Raw genomic sequence first — 19646 nt, forward strand, 5'->3', positions numbered from 1 at the left:
GTTCACAAGTATCTTGAGATGGAGCATGTTCACCATAAGCTTCCCGAAGTATACAGTAACTTTTTCTTCAATATAATGAATTAAGACTTCCCAAAAATGCTCTTTTTTTGGCATGAAATTTAACTTTTTTAAGCATAAAAATATCTATGATGTTAACACCTTCAGCAAATTTGACATATGAAGTTTTGAAACTTGTTGTCAATACAACAAAATAGTATACATATCAAATCGCATATATCTCAACATATTAAAAAAATCTGCATTATTAAATGGTACACCTAGTATATAAAAGGCTAAGTGACCAACCGGTACATATGATGTGCACTGGCAATTTAGAAATAAATGTTGACTTGCGCATGCCTGATACATATAAAGCTCTCACTGACACCAATTGCATGTGTGTGTTTCCATCTGTCATTGTCGATCATGAATTTGGTTGACACTTCTATTATAGAGAAAGAGTGAATAGCAATATTAAAGTATTTCTTCTAATTAATTTCCTTTCAATGTTCACGAATCTGTGCACCGGGCCACTAGTATCTATATAAAGTGAAAGGCCCTGGCCGGTTTAGTTCAGTGGGTAGAGCATCAGCCTGATGATTGAAGGGTCCTGGGGTTGATTCTGGTCAAGAGCATGTGCCCAGGTTGCGGGCTTGATCCCCAGTAAGGGGCGTGCAGGAGGCCGATCAGTGATGTTCTCTCATCATTGATGTCTCCATCTCTCTCTCCCTCTCCCTTCCTCTCTGAAATCAATAAAAATATATTTTAAAAAAGAAGTTAATGCAAATATTCCTAGCTGATTTATTTATAATATCCCAAAGCTGGAAATGACCAAAATCATAGACAGATCAATAGATAAAGTGATAATTCACAGATCACAATACTACTCAGCAGTAAAAAATTAACTATTCACATAAGCATTTGTATTGAATCTCAAAGTAACTGTGCAGCATGAAGAAAACCAATATTTGTTAAAGAGTACACACATTATAGTGCCTACAAAATTATAAAAATATGAACTAATGCATTGTAATGGAAGGAAAATCAATGCCTGCAAGGAGGACTGGGGAAATAAAGAGATTATAAAGGGGCAGGAGGTAAATATAGAGTGTGCCAAGAGAGTTATTGGTATGGAAATTAATACAATAATTAACAAATAATAATACAAGAATGTACTCTGCCCTGGCCAGTGTCACTCAGTCTGTTGGGCATCACCCCCACACTTAAAGGTCACTAGAACAGGTCAGGGCACAAGCCCTCCTCAAACCCCAGTAGGGGAGAGCAGGAGGCAGCTGAGATTATAAAGGGGCAGGAGGTAAATATAGGGTGTGCCAAAAGAGTTATTGGTATGGAAATTAATACAATAATTAACAAATAATACAAGAATGTACTCTGCTCTGGCCAGTGTCGCTCAGTCTGTTGGGCATCACCCCCACACTTAAAGGTCACTAGAACAGGTCAGGGCACATGCCCTCCTCAAACCCCAGTAGGGGAGAGCAGGAGGCAGCTGATTAATGTATCTCTTTCATATAGATGTTTCTCTCTCATTCACCTCCCTTCCATTTCCCTAAAAGAAACAATATAAGTAATGTTTAAAATATTTTTTAAAAACTCTGTGTTTTGGGTGCTCAAAATTGGAAATCTATTTTTGCTCCACCGTGTATATTGGTGACAGATAAGTTTGTTTCATGTATGATGGTTTCACAGCTTTATATGTACATCAAAGCTCACCAAATAGTACACATTAGAAAAGGGCAGTTTGTTGCATGTCAGTTTTCCTATTCTGGGAGGAAGAGCCTTGCCTCAGTGGCAGGAAATATTGGCAAGCAGTGTAGTCTATGCCATCAGAACCAACAGGGAGTGCTGAGTGGTTACAAAAGACACAAACTGGGATTCATTATAGGATTATCCTTCCTCTATCTTTGAGTTCTTGCCTGTTGAGCAACAACCTTGAGGTGAACACCTTATAGGGGCCAGGGGAATCCACACCACTTTTATATTATTTTTTCTGCCAATGGCTTCAGCTACAGGAAATAGTTATGGAGGTCCTCAGAATGTCCTAAATGATCATACGAGCCAGAGGCCCTGGAATAATTTTGGATTTATGTCAAGAAGAGGCACTTTTCATCTCATTTAACTACAGTCTCTCCCATTTCCATGAAAACAGTGTTTCTGTCCCAATACTAATTCCACCTCAGAGTATTACAAGTGACAACAGTCTATGGAATTTCATACATCATGGCACATGTCCTCTTTGGAGCACGTATAGAGTAGTTCTCTAAACATTGTTGAAACTTATATAATACACTAGAGGCCCGGTGCACAAAATTTGTGCACAGGTAGGGTCCCTAGAACTGGCTGAAAATCAGGGCTGATTGGGGGCTTCAGATCGCTGGCCAGGGCCTTCCTTCTCCTGGCTGCCAGCTGGGGGCCTTCCTTCTTCTGCACCGCCCCCTGGTGGTCAGTGCACGTTATAGCGAGTGGTTGAACTCCCGAGGGGATATTTTGCATATTAGCCTTTTATTATATAGGATACTGTGAACAGAGATCATAATTCATATTGTTTGTATAAGCACAACGAAGGCCTCCTCTTTAGGATGACCATTGACCTCACCAATAATGGAGACACCAAACTTCAAATTAAAAACAAAAAGTCATGTACACTTTCATTTAAGGCCTTGGTCAGCAACTCCCGAAGGGATAATTTGCATATTAGCCTTTTATTATATAGGATACTGTGAACAGAGATCATAATTCATATTGTTTGTATAAGCACAACGAAGGCCTCCTCTTTAGGATGACCATTGACCTCACCAATAATGGAGACACCAAACTTCAAATTAAAAACAAAAAGTCATGTACACTTTCATTTAAGGCCTTGGTCAGCAATACAAAATTAGCCAATATTAGACAAAGAGGAATTTTCTGCTATCATGCTATGACTTCCAAAGCACAAAAGTTTGGGACCACACCATATCCATTTATCTCTCCATGCTGACAGATCACAACTTTCCATTCCAATCATCCCAGGCAGTGAATAGAACAAATGAATTAAAGGTATAAAAGAAAAAAACAACTTTACAAAAACATAAAAGGAGCAGAGGACAGCAAGCAGTTTGCAGGTTGGTGAATTAGAACCTGAAATAATTCATCAAGCTAATGTGAGAACTACAATGTCCCTGTCAGAAATAGCACTTCTTAGCTGAGGACAGGTGCTCTGGATGAACCCTGGGTCAGGTGCATTCCCTAGTCAGAGATAAAGGAATGAAGATACTGCTAAGAGGTCATAATAATCATAATTTCCTCAAGCACAAGTGAGAACACAGAATATATTTCCCTTGAGCACACAGGTGATGTTACCAATGCACATTCTTCAGGTGGTAGAGGTGAAATTGTTTCAGCCACAAATATATGCAGTGACATCAATCGGGTATTAGGTCTGGGCAGGTTGGCAAATGCAGATCCTTCAAGCCTCACTTGTACTTGAAGCTTATGAAGAATCTAGCAGAGTGTATGTTTTGACAAAAGGAGTTTATATTTGGTAAATGGGTCCCAAAGTATCTCCTTCAGTGTTTTCATTCTGAGTGAGAAAGATAAAATATGATCTGGACATTTAAGGCTTTTCTCCAGTGTGAACTCTCAGGTGTGTGACCAGACTATGTTTGTGGCTAAAATATTTCCCACACACACTAGACTCAAAAGGTTTTTCTCCAGTGTGAACTCTTTTGTGTTTAAGGAGGTGATTATTGTACCTAAAAGATTTCCCACATCCACTACACTCAAAATGTTTTTCTCCAGTGTGAACTGTGATGTTGAATGAGGTTAGAGCTTTGACTGAAGGACGTCCCTCAATCACTACATTGATACAGCTTTTCTCCAGTGTGAACTCTGTGGTGTTGACTGAGGTTAGAGCTTTGACTGAAGGACTTCCCACAATCACTACACTCATATGGCTTTTCCCCAGTGTGAACTCTGTGGTGTTGACTGAGGTTAGTGCTTTGAGTGAAGAACTTCCCACAATCACTGCACTCATATGGCTTTTCTCCAGTGTGAACTCTGTGGTGTTTAATGAGGTTAGAGTTATGACTGAAGGACTTCCCACACTCACTACATTTATACGGCTTTTCCCCAGTGTGAACTCTTTTGTGATTAAGGAGGTGACTATTGTACCTAAAAGATTTCCCACATTCACTACACTCATAAGGTTTTTCTCCAGTGTGAATTTTCTGATGTTCAATGAGATTATAGCTTTTGCTGAATGACTTACCACAATTACTACACTCATAGGACTTTTCTCCAGTGTGACCTCCCCTATGTTGATTGATGTTAATAATACATCTAAAAACTTTACCACATTTGTTACACTCATATTTCACTTCACCAGAGCAGACATCCTGATATTGAACAAATTTATGTCTGTGGTTTGCAGCATTTTCACGTTTGCTCCACTGTTGATGACTTTTTCCACTGAGAAATTTCTGTGAAGTCTCACTGCCACTGTGAGGCTCCTCGGTATTAAGAGTTGCCTGGGGCTGCAACAGCCCTGAGCTGGCTGGCCAGTCTTTCCCAGTCTCTCTAGTGGTTGAAGGCACCCCTGATAAGTAGAAGGTGCAGCTGGTCACAAAGGAGGCCCCATCCATAGCTTCTTCCCAGGGCTTCTCTCCACTGGTATCCCTCTGTTGCTGGTGATGGTTTACATTGGAAGAGAAGTTTCTCACAGATTTGTCACTGAAGAAGGCTTTCTGCTCAATGTATGCTGCTTGTGACTCAGTCAGGTGCAGAATAACTTTTAAAACTGAGAAACATCGTTTACAGAGATGGGTCTTCTGGGTTGCTGTAGCTGTCTTAGAAGCCATGAATTTTGACTCTCCTTGTACAGAAATACTCTCATCAGAACAGGTGTCCTCCTTTTCTGTTTTATGCCAACAACCTGAAAACCAAAAAATGATGAGAAAATGAATGTTGACTGTGGTGACAGGGGAAATTCCATTACAAAAGTGTGTTGCACATGTTACCTGGGCTACTGAAGACCAAAAACAATAAACACCTCAAATGAAATATGATACAAACATGGCAGGCACTACATGGAACACAAGAGGGATCACACACTCATTCTTCTGCTAACAGCATTCAGCAGGGCTTCTCTGCTAGTGACATGAGCAAGCTGTGTAGAATGTTGGTTATATCTTATTCCAAGTAAAATTCAATAAATGAATAGCTTGTGTTTGAGGTCTACTTAAGCATGTATGTGCACCTCATAACACATGTGCAGGTCAATGTTGGAGAATAATGCAGAGAAAGCCTTGCAGGGGGAAAGGTGATGCAAAATGTTATCTTTTCCCCATTTGCCACTCAACAAGGCCAGGCCTCCTCTGAGATCATCCTGCATGTTCACCCTGTAAAAAAACCAGGGTTCTCCCTGCACTTTCCACTGTAAAATTACGTAAAACCTAAATATTCCAAGTATTAATGAAAGACAACAGAGATGAGCAGCCAGCACTGGCCCAGGGCAGCTTAGCATGCAACAGTATTTGGGGAAGAGAATATTACAAACAATGGAAGGAGAGTCTCACAAGAACTGCCCATGGTTCGTGTAAGTAAAGACCATAACCAGGCACAGGCGGTCACCAATGATCTTTAGCAGGAGGAAGGGTGCAGAAGTGGAAGCCAGGGATCTAGACATAGTCACTCTCCCAGGAAATGGAAGTTAAGGTGGGTCCCATTAAACTGTCTGCAAGACTGGGGACTTCTACACACTTCCTGCACACTCTGAGGCAATGGGTGTTAGGGGTGCTTGGTGAGTCCATTGCTCAGGGCTCTCCACACAGCTCAGCACTTGCATCCACAACACATTTTACAAGAATGTCAGGAAAATTGGCAGAGCCCCTGGTTTGGCTGTGGGAGGGAGAAAGTTACATCTGGAGAAAAAAGGTAGAGAGGCCATCGCCTCAGGACAGTAGGAGAATGTGAAAGTCTTACCTACAGATGATACAAGTGCAAAAACTTCCAGCATCACATCGCAGTATAGATGTCTCTGATCCTCATCAAGGAGTCCCCACTCCTCCTGAGAGAAGGCAATGGCCACGTCCTCAAAGTTCATATCCTGTTATAATGGGGACAGGTGACCCATGATCAGCATCTCTCCTATGATTTTATGTTTATCATACTCCCCACCTTCCACACCCATCCCTCCACATCTCTCCCTCTACTACCTTCATCAAAGGAGGTATCAGGCCTCTGTCCCATCAAAGTAACTCTCTTCTTATGTTCCAACTGATACTTTGTCTTCCCACAACAATAAAGGCTGATAAGCAGATAGAAGATATCTGAGTTCTGGGCCTCACATGTAGGCCATACTTCCTCTTATCAATACAGTTGATGTCCCCAACATAAGGTAGGGAGAGATTTTGGTCATGAAGAGAGTGTGAATGATTTGTCATTGGTTTTATCAGACATTCCCTTGAAGTGCCCCAGATTGTCCTCCAAGACCCAAAAAAGCATGGCATCACACTTCACCATTTGGAACTCAATTCCAGGATGCTGAGTCCATCACTTTGCACTAATTCTTTGAAATATAGTTCTTTGAAACACGCTCCTCTCACACAGCCTATTTCCCAGAGTCACAACTTCAAAGAAAACAAATACACTGTAATGAGGCCAGGTTTTGTCCCAATCACCTTCTTTTCCAAAATTCTAAATCACCATTCTGTAAAGTATTTCTCTCCTACCCTCTGCCTTCCTAATGCCAGTGGAGATTTTCAAGCCCAGGTGACACTGATGTATGCTATAGTGGTCCTAATGATCACTGTATCAGCCCTCAACAATTGACAGGTGTGCAAATACATAACACCTAAGCTCTGTATATTGCATGTAGCATGGCAACACCCCTCTTTTCAGACAATTACACTAAAATTCCACTTATTATATCAGCCAAGCACCCCCCAAAATGGATTCACTTTTCATTCACTCTTTAGTCAATGTAAACACCCTATTGCCATGAATTAACATACCCTCTCCAAGTGCACATCAATCTTTCTAGCACACCTCTCTCACTCCTGCACTCCCACAGCCCTATCCCCCATAGTTATCTTCTTAACCTCCTACTCGTTACTTGGCATGTTGTGGCCCAGAGAATGAATGCCTGGTCAATTCAAAATGGATGAGGTACTTCCTCAACTTTGGTAGTGCATGTAGCATGGCAACACCCCTCTTTTCAGACAATTACACTAAAATTCCACTTATTATATCAGCCAAGCACCCCCAAAAATGGATTCACCTTTCATTCACTCTTTAGTCAATGTAAAGACCCTATTGCCATGAATTAAAATACCCTCTCTTTCTAGCACACCTCTCTCACACCTGCACTCCCACAGCCCTATCCCCCATAGTCATCTTCTTAACCTCCTACTCGTTACTTGGCATGTTGTGGCCCAGAGAATGAATGCCTGGTCAATTCAAAATGGATGAGGTACTTCCTCAACTTTGGTAGTCCACACTCATAGAAGCAGCCTTGAATCCTTATATAAAGCCCTCCCTCCCTGATTGGTTTTTACTTCAACCTCACCTATTGAGAACCACATCAGATATCCAGAGCCCACCTTCACCTGTGCTGCACTTGATGTCCCTTCACGAGTCGTAGTCTCCATCATTCAAGTCCCATCACCTATGTCTCTAACCCATGCTCAGTGAGTCTCATGCCCCTAAGCAATTCCACCAAACTGACTGCAACTCCCCAGGCCATACCAATGGTCACCAAAAAAATCATGGTAAGAGTTTAGAGAAGTAAATATGGACCAACCCCAGTTTCATCATCTTTGAAATACTATTTAGCATCCAATTACAAACAAACATAACAAAACACAAAAGGTGATCTAGAACTCCCCCCATAAATTTTCCACTACCTTTTTTTAAAGAAGTCTTCATTTTGAACTGTTCATCAGAGTTCTAGATGCTCATGAAATGCTCTCTGAAATAATCTAACAGATCAAAAATAAAAGTTTTTGTATCCCCAATAAACATTAATCTATGACTTTCTCCATCTCAATTGATGTTGATTCCATACCTCCAGCTGCTAATTTCATACCTTCACTTCATCATTGAATATTACCTTCCTCTTTCCCAAACACAAAATTAGAAAATCCAGGTGTCCACACCTAAAATACTAATCCAGAATGCAACTGCGACTTCCCCTCCACAAGGGCAAGTTACCATCACACTCACCAAGACCAAAATAGCAACTTCTTTCTTTGTCTTCCTACCACCTCCCTCAAAGGCATATTGTTCATCATGCTGCAGACACAGGGAATCTAATGAGACCTGGGTCAGATCACCTGACTCCACTGCTCTAATTATCCCAATGATCCCATCACCTGGAGAACCAAATCCCAAGTCGTGACAAAGCTCCTCTAGGCCTGACTCCTGTCCCATTGTTACCACTTCTCTTTTTTTAGAAAAATAAAAAAGGATATCTGCATGTCCCTAAGCCAACTCAGTCTTTACTCCAAGCATTTGCACATTTGGCACATTTACCTGGGAGGACCTCCTGCATCTCATTCCACAGGTTGCCAATATCTGGGAGCACTTCATACAACTCGAGACCTGGACTTAGGGTTCTGGACTTAGTGTGTTTGTTCAAGGTTCCCAGGCCCAAAGACTGGAAGAGTGGCAGGACAGTCCCAGGACTCAACTATCTCATACACCACAGGAGTGTGAGGCCCTGAAATAAGCTGTACAAATCAGTATCCCTAAGCGATTCTGCACTAGCAGGAATCTGTGGAAAGAAAAATGTCTGTTGAGAACTTGGCAACCACCGCCAGGATCTGTGGGCTCAGGCTGCTCAGTATGTTTGCCAGCCCCAGGCCAAGTCATCTGGAGATGCCTGCATTACCTCAGGGCTTCAGCCTTCAGTGCACATTCTTGCCTAGTTTTTTATCTTTCAAAGGAGTTCTCCTTCCTGTCCTCAAAGGGAATCCTCTCCCTTCTAGTTTGTTCTTCCTCTGAGCCTTTGGGAAAAGTTTAGAACTCTACTTCAGACAATGTCCCTCTTTTATTCTCCACCACCCATGGTCCTAGGTTCCTGAGAATGAAACTAAAACTTCTCATTCAAAAATTTGCTTTATTTTCTCTGTTGCCCTTAAGTACAAAACAGGCCCAAGATTCCGGAATCCTCCCAACTCAGCCACATCAACCAAAACCTTACAGGGTGTCATTGTAGCCTGTCACCCTCTTTCCCCCATCACAACATGTATCACCCACAAGCGACTCACTGTTCTGGATTCAGTGACCTGGGTTTCAAGACCTGATATGCACCAGCACCCAAGGATGGAGGGTAAATGGAGTGAGGCTAGTAGAACTCTGCAAGCAAAACAGAGTCTGGGAGGAACATAGGCCTCAATACTGGCTGTTCTGCTCATCAAGCTACAGACAAACCACTGCACAAAGGGGATGCTGCTTCTGATGCCTTGTCCTAGTTGTGACTCAGCACTGGAGCCTCTGACTTCGTTAACAGAACAAAGAGCTCAGAATGACCACTTTGAGAAAGTAGCGGTAATACCCAAACCAATCAACACTGGTACATAAACCTGTCCTGGGCTTTCATTGGCTAAACGCAGCCATTATTGGGTGCATTGTCCTTTGGGTAATTTACTTTTTCAGGCCCAACAGATGGCATTAGGATCCTAGTCACTGACTGATCAATGCAAACATTGGTGTTGGGGCGCTCCAGTGGCACTGGGAAATGACAACTTTAGGATTTGGGGACTGGTCACAGATTTCTGGGAAGTGTCTGCAACTGATCTTTTGAGATACTATTTCAGATTCCATGAAGCTCTGAATTTTCCCACATGTGAAAAGCATTATTTTAATTATTCCCAAGGACTACAAATCTAAATGGTTATGTTGTTTAATTTTTTATTTGATTTTTAGGGAGAGGGGAAAGGAAAGGTAAAGAGATTGAGAAGGCTAACCCCTATTTTGTGAAACTACTGTTTGGAATTCTCTGCTATTCTTTAGACAGCCTCTTACTCTAAAAAAATAACTTTGCTTTCTAGCCTGCTTGAATAATGAGGAAGATAAACTTAGCTGTCTGACCTTGTAGGCCAGAGACCTTGTACGCCCAATGCCATGCCAGGTGCATTTTTTAATTGGATAGAACTGTGTAGTTTTCAAGGCCACCAGCGAGATAACTACTAAGCGCACATAGGGCTGGCTCTTTCATAAAAAGGGAAGTTCTGCTTGTAGCTCTGCTTAGAATTTGAATTCATTTTCTCTAAGCCCACCGCGGTGAATAAAGTGTGACTCCAAACTCTCTGAGCATTGCTTGGTTCTTCTCCGGATTTTTCTGTTATTGGTTCCCTGACTCGGAAGACCAACCCATGCTTGGCCTTTTTGTCCTCTGGTGATTGGACCGGATTTGGGGCCCGGGGGGCACTGGACAAGCCTCTGAAAGGCACTCCCTGCTGATCTTAGCAGAATTAAACCAGGGACTCCAGGCGCTCCTGGACCTCAGCCAGGACTCGGCCAGCATCTGGAGAGCATGGATGGACACCTCTGGACCTGTCGACAGAATCGGTAAGGTAGGGGCCCCAGTCAGTCAGGCCCACTCTGAATGAGTGGAAGGAGAGCTTGATCACCTCCCGGGAAGCCATAGGGTTTCCTTAGGCAATTAGTCAGAAATTGGGTGGATTGTTTAAACTCTGAGTGAATGTCTGGTGAAAGTGTGTGAGTGTGGAGGGAGGGGGCCTGCCCTCTCCTCTCCTTTGTGTGGCTCCACGACTTCGGTTACGGAGTCCGAGTGGGCCCCAACCTGCGGTTCCGCAATTCGTCATATGGCATAACGGTGACTCACCCCCACATGGAGGTGACCAGGCCCGGGGTTTATAGGGTGCACCTTAGCTAAGATGAATCTAAGCTCCCAAAGGACGCGGCCAGGTGGGCATCTGGGTGAGGATCTGTGAAAACGGGTCACCCCCTCCCTTGTCTGTCTTTTGCCACCGATCATCATGAGGTCGGGACAAAGTAAACCCACTGTTCTCAATTGCATGTTGAAAAATTTTAGAAAGGGATTCAATGGGGATTATGGAATTAAAATGAATACTGAAACATTGAGGAAATTCTGTGAAGTAGAATGGCCAGCCTTTGGGGTCGGCTGGCCCTCGGAAGGCTCTTTAGATGAAGGATTGGTCAGGGTGGTCTGGAATGTAGTCACAGGAGACCCTGGACAACCAGATCAGTTTCCCTACATAGACAGCTGGTTAGAAATTGCTCAAGCCTTGCCACCTTGGGTCCGGTTCTGCGTGTGTAAGAAGGGACAGAGTAAGGTTTTAGTAGCAGGAGTGAAGAGGCAGGTAGGGCAGGAGCAGGCTAAGGAAAAGCAGGCAGGAGAAAAAGAGAATACAAAGAAGGGCCAATGTAATAGCAGTGGCTTTCAGAGGTCGGGCCCCCAGACAGCCCAAAAAGGGAAGCAAGAATACAGATCAGGCCCTGACTGGTTTGGCTTAGTGGATAGAGCCTCGGCCTGCGGACCAAAGGGTCCTAGGTTCGATTCCGGTCAAGGGCATGTGCCTTGGTTTCGGGCACAACCCCGGTAGGGGGTGTGCAGGAGGCAGCTGATCGATGTTTCTCTCTCATCGATGTTTCTAACTCTCTATCCCTCTCCCTTCTTCTAACCAATAAATATATTAAAAAAAAAAAGAATACAGATCAGGAGGGAAAGGAAGAGCAAGCCTGAGATGGGACCAGTGTGCCTATTGTAAGGAAACAGGGCACTGGAAAAAGGAATGTCCTAAACAGCCAAGCAAGAAAACAGGGCCCCCTTTTCTACTCAGTCGCTATCAACCAGAGCCACCTGAAGCAGACCTTATTGGGCTGGCAGCAGCTGACTCTGACGAGGACAGACCAGGCTCTTTTCAGCTGGGCCCCCACGAGCCCATGGTCAGAATGAAAATTGGGGGCCAGACTGTGGACTTTATGGTTGATATGGGAGCGGAACACTCAGTAGTCACACAAAAAGTAGCACCTTTTTCAGGAAAGAAAGTCACCATTATTGGAGCTACTTGAGACCAGACTCATAGACCATTCTGCCGGCCTCGCCGATGCCAACTTGGCAGCCACCGAATAATTAATGAATTCCTGTACTTGCCAGATTGTCCAGTATCTCTGATGGGTAGAGACCTTTTAGCCAAAATGGGGGCAGAGATCACCTTTGCCCCAGATGGCTCGGCACAGTTGCGCCTAGGTGAGGAGACTTCTCCAATGATCCTGTCCTTAGCAGTGCCCCGGGAGGAAGAATGGAGACTTTATGCCCCTCAGTCAAAGGCCGCACTTTTAGAGCCTGAATTAGAAGAAGAATTTCTGCTGGCCTGGGCAGAAGGAAATCCCCCTGGCCTGGCCAAAGACCATCCCCCGATACTAACTGACTTAACGACTGGGGCACAGCCTGTCAAAATCTGCCAATATCCAACAATTCCAAGGGAGGCAAGTCTAGGAATTCAGGTCCACTTAGACCGGCTACTTCAGTGGGGACTCCTTAAAAGATGCTAGTCACCATGGAATACTCCCCTCTTGCCTGTCAAAAAGCCTAGAAGTAATAATTACCGGCCGGTTCAGGATTTGCAGGCTGTTAATGAGGCCGTTATAACCTTGCATTTGGCACTGCCAAACCCCTACATACTTCTAGGACTCATTCCATCAGAAGCGGAATGGTTTACATGCCTAGATCTAAAAGATGCCTTTTTCTGCCTCCGATTAGTCCCCTTCAGCCAGTCCCTTTTTGCTTTTGAGTGGGAAAACCTAACTACAGGGGCCAAGGAGCAGTTCACCTGGACCAGATTTCCACAAGGATTCAAAAACTCCCCTACTCTCTTTAGTGGAGCACTAGCATCTGATCTGTCTAAGTTCCCAGGACAGGACTTGGGGTGTGTTCTACTTCACTATGTAGACGACCTCCTACTAGCCAGCTCCACACGAGCTCAGTGCTGGGAGGGGACACGAGCCCTCCTGAGACTGTTAACTGAAACAGGTTACAGAGTGTCCAAGAAAAAGGCACAGATTTGTCAGAAGGAAGTCAAGTATCTAGGCTTCCAAATCACCCAAGGAAAACGAAGGCTAGGGACTGAAAGAAAGCAGGCAGTATGTGCCATACCAGTCCCTAGCACCCAGCGGCAGATTCGGGAATTCCTGGGAGCAGCAGGGTTCTGTCGAATCTGGATCCCAGGGTTTTCAGACCTGGCCAAACCTCTCTATGAAGCTTTAAAAGGGGAAGAGAAGGCACCCATTGATTGGGGCCCCGAGCAGGAGAAAGCCTTCATCAGCATAAAGGCAAAGCTCACGGAGGCCTGGGCACTAGGGCTACCAGATGTGACACGGGACTTTAATCTCTTCATACATGAGAACAGCGGGGTAGCCCTAGGCGTTCTAACACAGGAGTTTGGACCCTGGCAAAGACCAGTAGCCTATCTCTCCAAGCAGATTGACCCAGTTGCCTCCGGGTGGCCCTCGTGTCTCAGGGCCCTTGCAGCCACGGCATTATTAGTCAAAGAAGCAGATAAGCTTACCCTGGGACAAAACTTAAATGTAAAAGTACCTCATTCTGTTATTACCCTAATGGAAACTAGGGGACAGCACTGGCTAACTCATGCTCAGATGACTTAATACCAAGGACTGTTATGTGAAAATCCAAGGGTACTGCTACCTTTCTACCCATTGCTGAGGGGGCCCCTGAGCATGATTGCCTAGAAGTCCTAGAGGAGGTTTACTCTAGCTGGCCAGATCTAACAGATAAGCCCCTAAAGAAGCCAGAGTTAGTATTGTTCACAGATGGCAGTAGCTTCTTAGATGAAGGAAAAAGACGAGCCGGATATGCAGTGGTATCAAACTTTGAGACAACTGAGGCACAGGCCCTGCCTGAAGGATGGTCAGCGCAGAGGGCAGAACTTTGGGCCCTCGCCAGAACCTTAGAACTCAGTAAGGATAAGCGTGCCAACATCTACAGTGATTCACGCTATGCCTTCGCTATATTCATGGGGCTATATACAAGGAAAGGGGGCTCCTGACAGCGGGAGGAAAAGGAATAAAAAATCAAAATGAGATTTTAAAGTTACTAGAAGCAGTTTGGGAGCCTAAAGAAATAGCCGTCATTCATTGCAAAGGTCACTGGAAAGGGAAAGACTCAGTGTCAGAAGGAAACCAGTGTGCTGACACAGCAGCAAAGCAGGCTGCCAAAGAACAAGCAGCACCGGCACGGATCATGTTGGCCCCCGAATTACCTGAACCTCCAAAGTACACTCCTCAGGAGGAGGAATGGGCCCAGCAAGAAGGGGGCAAAAGAACAAAAGAAGGTTGGTAGATATTCCCAGATCATAGGGTCTATGTCCCAGAACAGTTAGCCCATAAGTTAGTCCTCCAGCAGCATGAACTTACTCATTTAGGAAAGACTGCTCTAGAAGCTTTGTTAGGCAGATACTACCTACTTGCCTGTCTTCCCTCCTTGTGTGCCTCAGTTTCGCAGTGTTGCCTCCTCTGTATGCAGAACAATGCCAAACAGGGTCCTGTGGGACCAATAGGAGTTCAGCACTGCGGGCAAACTCCCTTTGAGCACTTAGAAATAGACTTTACAGAAATAGGGCCTAGCAGAGGAAATAAATACCTACTAGTCTTTGTTTGCACCTTTTCGGGCTGGGTCGAGGCATATCCCACTCGCATGGAAAAGGCGAGAGAAGTCACTTAGGCATTGCTAAAGAACATAATTCTGCAGTATGAAATGCCTCTGACCATAGGGTCTGATAATGGCCCAGCCTTTGTAGCAGAAATAGTACAACAGGTAACTAAGACTTTAGGAATTAGATAGAACCTACATACAGCTTACAGGCCTCAGAGTTCAGGGAAAGTAGAGCGCATGAACCATACTCTAAAGCAGGCTATGGCTAAGCTATGCCAAGAGACAACCCTACCCTGGACAGATATCTTGCCTCTTGTACTCCTGCAGGTATGCTGTGCCCCGAGGGCCAGGGTAGGCTTCTTTCCCTTTGAAATTCTATATGGTAGACCCCCTCCCTTAATTCAGCCAGAGAGAGATTTGGGGGAAATAGGAAACTTAAAAATCCAGAAGCAACTACAAGGACTTGGAAAAACTGTCTTTGAGGTCCACAGGTGGGTTACATCTCTCAAGGAACAGCTGTACATCCTTATAAACCTGGAGATCAGGTTTGGGTAAAAGACTGGAAAACAGAGCCCCTTAAGCCAATTTGAAAGGGACCCTATCCAGTCATACTAACCACCCCCACAGCTCTCAAGGTTGCAGGACTGAACACCTGGATCCACCACTCCCGGGTGAAGGCAGCCAACCAGCCGAGCGACACCCAGCCTGAGTGGAAGGTGACCTCTGACCAGAAACACCCGCTGCGGATCACCCTCAAGAAGACAACGGACCTGGCCGATCAACCTGCTCCAAAGAATTCAGATAACACCCTGCTGAATTCTTCCTTACACTAATTTTTCTTTCTTATCTTCTCTTAAAGGCAAAATGCTCTGGTATTTCTGAATAATCATTGTTTTTATCTTTCTAGTAATTTTCATTGTCTTTTTATGAGTGCTGCCAGAACCCGAGGCTAGTCCCAGGAGGAGAACTCTTCTGCCCTTGCTGGAACACAGAAGCACCATAAAATTACTGCTTCCTACACAGCAAAGGGACAAGATAAAGCTAAGGCTAATTCTTTTACTGTTACTGAACTCTCTCAATCTCGACCACTCTCAGGTCTACACTCTGCCTCTTGAGAGCTTCCTAAGTCCTCACTATCTCTATCAAACACTTAACCTCACCCTCTCCCTCTTAAATCAGACCAACCCAGCCTTAGCCAGGGAGTGCTGGCTCTGCCTTCCCCTCTCATCTACAAGCTACACGGCAGCCCCCACCTCCCTGCATGCATGGTCTGATTCTAGTCTGTCCTTCCATTATAAAATACACGGAGGACCTCCATTCCAACTTATGCACCTCAATGAACTTTATAACACTCGGCATTTCAACAGGGGTTAGCACTGGAATAGGGGGACTGGCAACTTCCCTCTCCTACTATCAGAGCCAATCCAAGGACCTTGCTGACAGTTTAGAAAAAATAGCTCAAAGTATTGTTGCAGTACAGGATCAGATTGACTCACTGGCAGCTGTTACTCTCCAGAATTAAAGAGGACTAGACCTCACAGCGGAGAAAGGGGGGCTGTGCCTGTTCCTTGAGGAAGAGTGCTGTTTTTATGCTAACCAGTCTGGTATTGTAAGGGATGGGGCCAAGAAACCAGCTCATCGAGCTTCTTAAACTTCAAATGGTCCTACAAGCCAGAAGAATTCCCTACAAACCTCTCCAAGAGGAAGAAACGGGATGTTAACCCCTTGAACGTCATCCCTTTTCAGCAGGATGCAGTAAAAGATCGATCGATCGACACCCCTGTTCACCGTAACATCCCATAGTTATTGTACCACAAGGCTAAAAAGCTTATGGGATAAGGGGGGGGGGGGTGAGAGGGCTAACCCCTATTTTGTAAAACTACTGTTTGGAATTCTCTGCTATTCTTTAGACAGCCTCTTATTCTAAAAAAATAACTTTGCTTTCTAGCCTGCTTTAGCCTGCTTGAATAATGAGGAAGATAAACTTAGCTGTCTGACCTTGTAGGCCAGAGACCTTGTACGCCCAATGCCATGCCAGGTGCATTTTTTAATTGGATAGAACTGTGTAGTTTTTAAGGCCACCAGCGAGATAACCACTAAGCGCACATAGGGCTGGCTCTTTCATAAAAAGGGAAGTTCTGCTTGTAGCTCTGCTTAGAATTTGAATTCATTTTCTCTAAGCCCACCGCGGTGAATAAAGTGTGACTCCAAACTCTCTGAGCATTGCTTGGTTCTTCTCCGGTTTTTCTGTAACAAGATAAACACCAATTGTTGCCTCCCGCATGGAATCAAACTGGTAACCTTTCCCTGCCTGGGACTATGCTCAACCAACAGACCCAATCCAGCCATCATATTTTTTTTTTTAACAAAAAAAATCATATTATTAAGAGGAAAAGCAGGCTATGAGAAAATATACATAATCCTATTCTATTTGTTTAAAAACAAAAATTAAAAGGTTACATAGTCGAACAAGTTGACATTTCCTACACTGTTTGAATGTTTGTAGCCAGTACACATTGTGAAGCTATGGAGCTAAGAGTTACTGAATGTTTACTACATGTGCAGTCCCTGGATTCAATGCTTTGCATGCATTATTATTTCAATGTAAATTGCATGAATGCAGTTAATAAAAGTCAAGGCTGGAAGTCAAACCCATGTGTCTCTAATAACAGAAGCTCTGGCTTCTAATGTTAGGCTCTGCTGCCTCCTAGAGAGTAGAGTTGGCAATGTATAACCATTAGGATTGGGTAGGTGTTATTATAGATAACAAACGGCCACAAAGATTTAGTGGCTTATTATATTAAAGAAAGTATCTTGTTCATGCCACATGTCCTCCCTTGTTCTGCTGGGACTGGTATAAAAAGGAAGCCACCATGTAGATACCTCCTAGGTATATGAGAGATGGACAGAGATGGTGGGCAGACTCAGTGGTTCCAGACTGTGAGTGGTGACAAGATTCACTCCACCACCTTTCATTGGTCAAAGCACATCACAGCGCTGCAGCCAACTTCATGGGATCAGGAGGAGAACCTGGCATTCTTTTTTCTTTTTTAAATATATTTTATATTGATTTAAGAGAGAAAGGGAGAAGGAGAGAGAGAGAAACATCAATGAGATGAGAGAGAATCACTGATTGGCTGCCTCCTGCACACCCCCTACTGGGGATCGAGCCCGCAACCCAGGCATGTGCCCCTGGTGGGAATCGAACCTGGGACCCTTCAGTCTGTAGGCCGATGCTCTATCCACTGAGTCAAAACAGCTAGGGCAGAACCTGGCATTCTTGATGGGCCCCATTAAGGCCACCACATGGTGCCAGCCACTTTTGGGGTTGTGCAGTGGCAGAGGAGATGAGTAGGGATTGTAGAAAATGACAATGTTAGTCAGTCAGGATGGTTCATTTTCTCCTCATCCAGGTGAACTTTCTCCCTGAGCTGCCCAAAACTGTCATTGTCAAATTTCAAAGTGAACCTCAGAAGAAGGTGTCAGATGTCATTGGCAGAAAACTAAGAACCCACTTCTGAGTGTGACCCTGGGTAAATACCTGACTGCCTCAGTTCCCCCACTGTAGAGGAGGTGAAGACCCACATGTAAACAGTGTCTATTGGGAAGGGTGCAAGCTTGCAAGCATTCCGGCATCCATGCTCTTTTACATTAACACCAGTCTCTACCCTGATTCCAAGCCTCTTTATCATTTGCATTGTTCAGGTGGGGCTGATTGTAAAAATGCTGACATGAACAGCAATGGTGATCCTGTGGTTTCCATTCAATCTGTGCATGAACCTGTGCTAAATGCTGTCCCTCTATATTTCTCCCTATACTCATTGGAGAGAACTGGGCCTAATTCTCTCTCCTGGTCCCTGTGTTCCTGTGTAGCCATGCATGTACAGTTGACCAGGACCCAGAAGTCCAGGAGTAATGCTCTGAGCCGCCCCAGGCTCCTTCCTCTATTAGGTGTCAGCCTAGCTTACACACAGGCAATTGACTGACCTGCTCTTCAGGGGCCAGGAGTATCACCTGACTCCTCCAGCCCTCTCCATGTGTATCCACACATGGGAGGAGGGTGGCGGAGGGGGGCTTATGGGCCCAGGAGTCTTCCCCCTCAGTTGTCACCATATGCATACATACATTCCTTCCTTTCCAGGGATCCAGGATCCTTCAGTTTTTCCACAAAGGCACAGAGTCCTCCACAAACACCCCCCTCCACACTCTATTACCTCTTGTCTGTCATCAGAGTCCTCCAAAATTCTCCACCTTCCCACAGCCTGGGATTCTATGAACTGACTCTTCACTTCATCCATCCCTGGAGCCTGAGATGAATCCCTGAGGTCACCAGACACCTGGAAGAGCAGAGGCATTAAGGGCTCAGCCTGCGGGAGGAGGAAGAACACACTGTCCTCTCCATACCCCTGAGGAGATCGCCTGTGCATTTGCTGTTTCCAGGGTGCACAGACACACAAACTCACAGGGAAATATACAAACACCACAAACACAGAAACACACAGGTTACAGAACACCCCAGACACAGCTGGTCACTCAGATGTAGGGCTAACGGCCAGGCTCACAGTGACCCACTGTATAGACAGAGGAGAAGACACACACACACACACACACCAGGACAGACATACACGGACACAGAATGCAGACACAAAGAGGAAACACACACAGATACAATCAGGAACACCCAAAGGAGCAGCAAATTCACACAACCAACACTCACGCATGCAAAACAGACTCCCACACACGCTGAGTCATAGTAATGCACTGTCTTGAAGGAAAGATGAAAAATTAAGGTGTTGGTCACTCCTCACCACGGTGGCAGCACAAAGCAACAAGCCCTGGAGGCCGCTTCCTCCTAGAGGATTGGCTCAGGCGGCCCGAGAAGGCGCAGGAGGAGGAAGAGGCGGAGGAAGAGGAGGGGAATCGCCGCTAACTAAACACTCTTCGCGGGCCTGTGCGCGGCTCCGGGCTCTCGGTCCTCGGAAGCCCGCCC

At 44.9% G+C, this 19646-nt stretch overlaps 1 protein-coding gene across 1 annotated transcript; it reads right to left on the reverse strand.

Annotated features, from left to right (window-relative positions):
- Positions 1–2701: 2701 nt before the first annotated feature.
- LOC102255611 (zinc finger protein interacting with ribonucleoprotein K-like) lies at positions 2702–19613 on the reverse strand. The gene is made up of 4 exons (XM_014545344.1): positions 19458–19613; positions 18871–18993; positions 5980–6103; positions 2702–4930 (listed from the first exon to the last, which is right to left on the reverse strand). Exons 2-4 carry the CDS (start codon positions 18952–18954, stop codon positions 3849–3851), a joined length of 1290 nt encoding a protein of 429 aa, XP_014400830.1. The 5' UTR covers positions 18955–18993; positions 19458–19613; the 3' UTR covers positions 2702–3848.
- Between the last annotated feature and the right edge of the window lie 33 nt (positions 19614–19646).

The sequence above is a fragment of the Myotis brandtii genome, unplaced genomic scaffold (genome assembly GCF_000412655.1).
Source record: "Myotis brandtii unplaced genomic scaffold, ASM41265v1 scaffold400, whole genome shotgun sequence".
In the NCBI taxonomy this organism is placed as follows: domain Eukaryota; kingdom Metazoa; phylum Chordata; class Mammalia; order Chiroptera; family Vespertilionidae; genus Myotis; species Myotis brandtii.